The sequence below is a fragment of the Ascaphus truei genome, chromosome 3 (assembly GCF_040206685.1).
Source record: "Ascaphus truei isolate aAscTru1 chromosome 3, aAscTru1.hap1, whole genome shotgun sequence".
Taxonomy (NCBI): domain Eukaryota; kingdom Metazoa; phylum Chordata; class Amphibia; order Anura; family Ascaphidae; genus Ascaphus; species Ascaphus truei.
Window position 1 is genome coordinate 117,049,007 of NC_134485.1, and position 8,640 is coordinate 117,057,646.

The following is an 8,640-nucleotide window of genomic DNA, read 5'->3' on the forward strand; positions in this document are numbered from 1 at the left end:
GGGACACCAGGGCTCCCTCGGGGAGCCCTGGACCCGCGTGCAGGGGGCGCAGGCACCCGATGACGCGTGACCGCGCATCGGTGACGCGCGGCACGCCGAGGGGATGCCACTTGCAAGCCGGGAAATCTCCCGGCTTGCGGAACTGGCCACACTGCAATAAAGTGTGTCGCCAGTGTATATAGATATATATATAGAGAGATATATATCACTTTTTGTCACTTTTTTTACTCACCATAACTTAACTCAGTATTATGGTTTAGCCTATCCAATAGCCTCTTTGCATACCCAGTTAAAATCAACCCCACACTGATGAGACCCATTAAGGTCAAAACAGCTGTCTGTGGGTGGTTTTCTGGGTATGCACCTTAACCCTGGCTGTGCTCAAAGCTGTGACCATGCAGCAAGCTTAAGCCTATAGGGAACCATGTTAAAAATTGTTTTTGAGGCAAAAAGTGACACTGTGTGCTGATTTGCATGTCATTTCCCAGAATCCCTTGCTGCAGTGGAAGTGCTGTATGCTGGGTGATAATGGGGAAAGGCGGGGTTGCAGACCTGCCTAAGACATGCAGATGAGCGTGTGTGTGTGTGTGTGTGTGTGTGTGTGTGTGTGTGTGTGTGTGTGTGTGTGTGTGTGTGTGTGTGTGTGTGTGTGTGTGTGTGTGTGTGTGTGTGTGTGTGTGTGTGTGTGTGTGTGTGTGTGTGTGTGTGTGTGTGTGTGTGTGTGTGTGTGTGTGTGTGTGTGTATTATTATATTATGTCATCCATGGGAAACAATGTACCAGACTTTCAAAACGTGGAGCTTCAATATAAAGTTGGCCCTGGCAGCACTGATCAAGCATGTTACTTTAGGTAGGGAAGGAGGGGACCTGGAAGAAGAGGAGGAGACATAGGAGGTGACTTTTCTTCTTAATATGGGCTGTGAGGAATGAAAGCTATAGCTGGGGAGAGCCGTCATGGAAGAGACAGAACAGGAGTTATGAGTACGGTCCGGCCGCCTGGCCGAACTGAGAACAACACTTTCTACCTCTTCCTATCCTGACTGAGACAGCCAAGGAGCCACAGGAGCATTCTAACCAGGGTCTGATCATCAGGGGACAACAGAGGGGGAAGAAAAGGCTGTTCACAAAAGGGGCAGACACAAAGGCAACGAAGCACGCTTATTCTGCATTGACTGTATTTCATGATCCCAGGGACTTGGGGCTGAGAGAAGAATGTTTTTCTTAGGCAGGATGGGAATAGAGCTGCTTTAGCCCTGGTGTCCTATTGCAGCAATAGGCAATACGGGTATAAGGAGGATAAAGGAAGAAGCTGTCCCGGGACAGCAGCAGCTGCTGCTGAAGGATCAGCAGCAGACACGAACAAACATTAAAAAAAAAAAGTGAAGGAGGTTGGGAGAAGTTGCTGCAGGATCTCTAGTCCTGCAAAGGGTCCAGCAATGCCCTGGCTGAGCGGAGGCAGGAGGAGAAGGCAGCAACAGCAGCAGCAACAGCAACAGGCACAGCAGCAACAGCAGCAGCAGCAGCAGGCACAGCCACCGCAGCAGCAGCGATGCCCGTCACCTGGACCGTCTTGTTGCAGGAAGGAGAGCTCGGAGCTGCCTCTGCCCGCTGGCTGGGAGGAGGCGAGGGATTACGACGGGAGGGTCTTTTACATCGATCACAACACCAGGCAGACCTCGTGGATCGATCCCCGGGACAGGTAAAAAGTGATTGTTACTCTCCACCTAAGGGCATTGTGCCAGCTCTTACAGCCTCGGTGTTGGGTAAATGGGAGCTCGCCGCTGCTTTGTAGAACTGATAAAACAATGGGACCCTTAAATAAATAGGATTGCTTTCCCATAGAAGAAATGTAAGCGTCCGGGATCTTTGTGGTTCCAACACTGATTCATTTGAATTTGTAAATAAATTTTAGTACGTTTGACTAAAATTGTTCATTTTTTTTTATTTATTTTTTTTACAAAAAAGCGATTTGGCTAATACAATGATACTATTCTGTATGGAGGGGGGGGGGGGGGGCGGTCAATATTACATGTACAATTTGAAAGTGATGTGCAGATCTTTTCCATCCCGTGATTTTCCATGATTTCAACACTTTCAGTTTTTTTTTTACTTTGAGCAATGATCTATATTTATCATACTACATGTGAAGCCTACTTGTTTAATTACAAATATATCCAGGGAGTATTAAGAGTAGGTACTAGAAAACAAAAATACTGATATTTTTCTTTGCTATCTTTTTGTGCAAATTTGGTGGAGGGAAAATGATGGACAAATCTGTAGTATTTAATGTCAGTAAATGGTATAAAATGGTACACGGTAAGTCTGAGTGAGAGTGATATCCACAAACAGGTAATAGCAGTAATAGTTTGATGTGTCACATAAATACACTTAACTATAATCTTGCTATAATCTGTCATGGAAAGGTCATTGGGCAAATTCCAATACTTGTAAGGCAAGGCCTATTGCTACAACACAAATATTTAGGATCCTTGACGAGGTCATGTGTATCAAGGGCCAAAGTGGAGCAATTCTGGGCATAAACATATGCATACATTTTGCCTTGATACATATGCCCCATGAAGTACACATCATTTAGGTTCAAATATGGAAACAAACCGTATTTGATATTGTTAAGTGTTGTACTCAAACACATGAAGTGTATGAAATCACATAATACATGTTGTACCATTCATTTATAGGTAAATAGGATGTGTAAACTATGTTATTGTGCTTTCATAGTTTTATTTATTCAAACAGTTTGGGTTTGCCCCAAATTATATCAAATTTGCCCCCATTACAATTGGAATGGACTATATGCAGCATTTTCATTGAAATCCCAAGTAGTCTATGTATCAAGGCAAAATAGGTGCATTTTGGGGTGAACATGCACCATTCATCAAATACATAAATCTATCGGCTGCATATTGTTCCAGAATTGTATACTTTAATTGGATACACTTTTGTATCAAGGAAGCAATGATAAATAACGTCCAATATCCACATGTCAACTGTAGTTGAGGTTGAAATGTGACCTTTTTTTTAAAATCAGATCTCAGATTATTTGCAGGCGCTCTAGACAATTTCATTTATTTTTCAGTATGACAAAATCCCCAAGGCAGAAGGAGAAGGTATAGTGGTTCCACCTCTGCCCTGCTCCATGTTCTGTATGGGGAGCTTCTCAGCTGGCCACGGAGGTCCATCCCCCTCTTCCTTCTTCCCCCAGATGCAACAGGATGTACAGGCACAGTTCAGTTACTGTGCTTTAACAATTATGCTGCAGGAATTGAAGGGGTGGAGGGAGGAATTTCCTTTTACTAGGGTTTTTTTTTTTACTCTTTCTTTTCATTCCTCCATTTTTCTGCCTCCTGCAGGTTTCATTTAACAGTCTTAAATTGCAATTTTTAAAAAATATTTTGGGGCTTGTGTTTCAATTACTTCCTTGATACAAATTTGCTTGAAATCCTGGTGCAAAACAAATACTGTAATAATAATCAGCCGTACCAAAGGAAACAAATACAATTTTGTATGTATTAGTTGGGGGGTTCAGCCACAAGATTGCCTCAGTTTTGCCTTTATAAATTGTCCCCTTTAAGTTGTGTGACAGCTACTGATGAGAGTTGTGAAGTAGCTTTTTATTTGTACCCACTTTTTAACTTAGGGGATCTTTAGCTCTTGCTTTTGCCCTTATTCAATATGGTGAGAAGTGGGGCGACACACAGTTGCATCCACTTACATTCAGGTTAACTGTACATTACTCCTCTACTTACCCTATTGAGTATGGGTTTATGGACCATTTTTTACTAAGCAGTCCTAGAAGACACCTTCAGATTCCTTAGACACCTTAAGGCCCTTGGAAGTGAATGGTCTGGGAACATGTCTTCCAATGCTGGAAGATGTCTTATGGAAAAGCACCACAGTAAATATATGGCCATATGTCACTTCAATTGCCATTATAAAACAGTAATGGTAATTACATGATTGTGAGTGAACCTCCTAGTGAAGAACAACTTATTAGCTTGCATTAAGCCAGTATTTCATGTTTTGGATCTTTTTTGTATGTGGACATTCTACAATATAAATAAGGATTCCAGTTTTAGATTTTAATGGAAAAACACCACCGACTGACCATCTTGCATTAAAACTGATGAAAATCAGAAATTAAGCATAATTTCTGATTTAGATCCACCTCTTGTTAGCAGCCCAGCCACAGGTAGGAGATACAGGCTGCTGCTTCTAGACACAGGGGAGTATAGAAATTTTAATGTATGTTAGTCATTTTTCATTGTTCACACTGATGAAAACTGATTTTTTAAATAAACCTAAACACGGGAAAACATAAAAAATAAAACAGATTAAAAAAAACAACAACAAAAAACGGAATCCCTAAATATAAATCAACCTTCTACTTCCAACTGTCTAAGTGGTTTGTTAAACTATAGAACAAGGACACACAACATGCAACATTGTTTGGAGTGCTGTATCTTAGTTTTTTCTGATTGCTTTTCAGTTTACAATGGATGTGCTACAATAAGGGGTTGCATAGATTGGCATAGGGTTGACCCTTTCAGGGCTCTGTTTGCAATGTATTTCAAGGGAGTTAAAGCAGCAAAATGTGAAATCTTATGATTTTTTAAACAAATCAGTTCTGAAATGTTAGCAGCTGTTTTTTTCCCCCATTCAACTCTTAATGCCATTTTTAATGAGCATCCTTTTATTTCTATAGCAGGTTTTAACTCACCTCCCAAGCAGTGCAAGATCTTTGCAACACTTTCCTGTTTGTGATACTTTGTTGCCAATATTCCCAGCAGTTTGAGCTGTGAACTGTAATAATATATAATCTTACTTTAGTCATATCAAAAAACAATTGAGACCGCATTTAGCTGGTAATCCCTTGTAAATCCAAACTGGGTATATCCTGCTGCTTCCACTCTCCCACGATCCACAATCATTTTTAAAATAAATTGTGTCTCCTGCCCCAGAAATATTTTATTCATTACACATGGTATTTAGGTATGATCATATATATATATATATATATATATAGATATATATATATATATATATATCTATATATATATATGTGAAAAAGAAAAGAAAAAAGCGCACCCCCTAGTGCATTATCTTCACAGTAGGAAGATGAATATTTATTTATAAAAATAGGTGGTAGGCAATGCACACTTACAAGAAATAAATATGCAATATTCACATAAAAGGTATCTTTAAGGAGCCTTGAATACCCAGCCGGTAGATGGATTATGGGGACACAACCAACTCACTGCGATCACACTGGGCAGATGGCGTCTCTCACAGTATAGACAGCTTGTGCTAGCTGGTCAATGGCACAGTCCAGGCTTAACCGCGGTGTCCTCCGCCAGACAAAAGGCAATCAATAGGCTCCTAAAAAGTTCAATGGATGTCTCTCCAATAGTGACACGGAAGTACCGCGAGACTCTAGTGACGTCAGCCCTACGCGTTTCATCCACGACTGCGAACTTCGTCAGGGGATAATGACGTGCCAGGAGGGCATCATAATATACACACACATGCTGTAATTCATTTAGCTCGTGGCCAATAGCTAACAAAGGCATAATTAACATAATGAACTGCAACTATTATGCAAATGTATGATCAATTCACTATTGACATCATTTGTTTCAGAAAAGATGACAAAAACAATAATAAAACAATGATACAAACCAACGTGAGTAATATAAATAGATTGGCTTGAATAAAAATAATATATACATATAAATCATATAATTAAAATATGTAATTAAAAGAACAAACCCCAAGCAAAAAGACAGAGATTGGAACTTGGGTTCACATTAGGAAAAACAGAAACACCCTAAGTGAAGTGACAACTTGTGTAGACCTGCTACAAAATGAAATGGAGACAGATGTGTCACCATAACCTACATATTGTCAATTAAAACATATATAGTGTACTAGCTGATATACCCGGCGTTACCCGGGATGTAAATGCATGAAATGATATAATGTAGTTGTTGTTCAAAAATTGTGAGGTGGGGTGGTGTGGGGGGGAGAAGAGGTGAGGTGGTGTGGGGGGGGGAAAGAGGTGGGGTGGTGTGTGTGGGGGGGGAAGAGGTGGGGTAGGGGATTGAGGTGGGGAGGTGTGTGGGGGGGGAATAGGTGGGGTGATGTGGGGGGGGAAGAGGTGGGGTGGTGTGGGTGGGGGAAGAGGTGGGGTGGTGTGGGTGGGGGAAGAGGTGGGGTGGTGTGGGTGGGGGAAGGGGTGGTGTGGTGTGGGGGGGAAAAGAGGGGAGGGGGGGGGAGAGAGGGGAGGGGGGGAAAGAGAGGGGAGGGGGGGAAAGAGAGGGGAGGGGGGGAAAGAGAGGGGAGGGGGGGGGGAAAGAGAGGGGAGGGGGGGGAAAGAGAGGGGAGGGGGGGAAAGAGAGGGGAGGGGGGGGAAAGAGAGGGGAGGGGGGGGGGAAAGAGAGGGGAGGAGGGGGAAAGAGAGGGGAGGGGGGGAAGAGAGGGGAGAGAGGGAGAGAGGGGGGGAGAGAGGGAGGGAGGGGGGGAAGAGAGGGGAGGGGGGGGAAGAGAGGGGAGGGGGGGAAGCAGGGACGTGAGGGGGCATCCCCGCTCCCATCACCCGCCGCGCTCTCTGACGCGGGACCGAGGTGAAGCAGGGGGAAGGGAAGCGGGGGGGGGAAGCAGGGACATGAGGGGGCATCCCCGCTCCCATCACCTGCCGCGCTCTCTGACACAGGACCGGGGGGAAGCCGGGGGGAGGGGGAAGCAGGGACATGAGGGGGCATCCCCGCTCCCATCACCCGCCGCGCTCTCTGACGCGGGACTGGGGGGAAGTGGGGGAAGCAGGGACATGAGGGGGCATCCCTGCTACCATCTCCATAACTGCGGGCAGCAGGAGTGCCGGGGAGGGGAGGGAGGTGGGGGAAGGCACAGATAATACTTACTGTGTCCTCCATGGGAATAGAATGGCCGCTCGTTCGGGGCTGGCTCATATAGAGCCTGGCCGCATGCCCACAAAGCCTGGGAGTGCGCGCCAATCAGCTGTCAGGTAGGGGGAGGTTTTTTTTTTTTTTCAGCGCGAGCAGGGAAAATTTAAAAAAACAAACACGTGTGCTGCTTGGGCCAATATTTACTCGCCCGGGGGTTAAATCCACCCGCCCCGGGCGTGTAAATGTATATGATTGTCGAACACTGTATATATATATACATATATATATATATATATATATATATATATATATATATATATATATATATATAATTTGGGGGGGGGGTATGTACTTATATATTTATATATTATCAGTTTTAATGACCAGATATTTTATGTATTTTTATGTATAGTGGAGGATTAAGTAGAACCATTTGTGTTTTGTCTATGGATTTATGTTAAATGTGTCTATTTGTGGGTTAATGTGATAATTGTAAGTGTGATGAATTGCTGCTCATTATAGGAAGGTTTGGGCAAATTGAAATATATTTGCACATATATAAGGGCCAGCCTTTGAACCTTGTGGATACACCCCCTGACAAAGCGTAATTCACGCAGAACGCGTAGAGGTATCCAGTGTCGTTGCGTAGGACATGTGACGTCAAGTGCAGGACATGGTCAAAGCTCCTCCCCCCTCTTTCTCCGGCTGGGATCCACGGGCGCGCTGCTTGAGCTCTGCTGCGGGCCGCGGTACAGTCCCAGATAGCAGTGTGATCTGCCAGCTCCCCTACTAGCTCTATACCGGTTAGGGGTTGTCACCATCTGCAGTAAGATGATTAACCATCACCTTGTTTTAACAAGACTGCTTATTGATGTACGTGTTGTTCTTGATTATTTTATCTATAAAGTTATTACCTTTACATTCATTTGGGGTTCCTTGCGCTTCTCTATTTTGTTTTTACTTTACTAATATAAAGATGATATATTGTAGCTGCTGCTTTACACTGACTGAAGGATTGATATAATCTGAAAGGCGGCCATTATGTTAGGCACACAGCCAGGATTTTGACAGATTTACAGTAAAACAGGAGCACCAAACGATTGCCATCTTAGGTAAGAATGTAGAATTATACATTGTCACATGCTTTACATAAGTGGTGCGCAAACTGGGGGTGCTAGATTTTCGGGGGGGGGGGCACGGCAGTTATAGAGGTCCCGCGCTCTCCCCCCAGGTATTTCAATTAAATGCCGGAGGACCGAGCGAGGCCTCTGAACACACTTACCTTCACCCCAAGCGACGTTTGGTGACCCGGCGTCAAATTACATTGCGGGTCACGTTACCATGGCAACGTGACATACCATGACCCGGCGCGTCACGCCGGGGTCGAGCAGGGGAGGGGGGCGCGAGGCGCCAAGGAGAGCAGGTAGGCGTGCGCACAGGGAAAGTTTGCGCACCCCTGCTTTACATATACAAATAAGAAAGAAAAGAAGAACAAAAAGTTGGAAAGTAGTACAGCAGGGCCCCGCTTCTCGGCGCTTCGCTTTCCGGTGTCTGAGCGCGCATATGTAGTTTGCGCGCGCAGACCATAGGCCGCGCATGCGCAGAACGGCGAAAACGCCGTTCTGTGCATGCAAAATCACTGAAAATCGCTGGATCCGCTTTCTGGCGATTTTCACTATACGGCGAACCCCTGGAACGGAGCCCGCCGTATACCCGGG

At 44.6% G+C, this 8,640-nt stretch overlaps 1 protein-coding gene across 3 annotated transcripts in view; it reads left to right on the plus strand.

Annotated features, from left to right (window-relative positions):
* The first annotated feature begins 924 nt into the window (after window positions 1-924).
* Window positions 925-8,640, plus strand: part of WWC3 (WWC family member 3) — a 253,016-nt gene continuing 245,300 nt past the window's right edge. For all 3 annotated transcript variants that reach the window (XM_075589397.1, XM_075589399.1, XM_075589400.1), the window contains exon 1: window positions 925-1,698. In XM_075589397.1, the coding sequence (XP_075445512.1) occupies window positions 1,436-1,698 (263 nt within the window). In that variant the 5' untranslated portion in view covers window positions 925-1,435. The remainder of the gene's footprint in view (window positions 1,699-8,640) is intronic.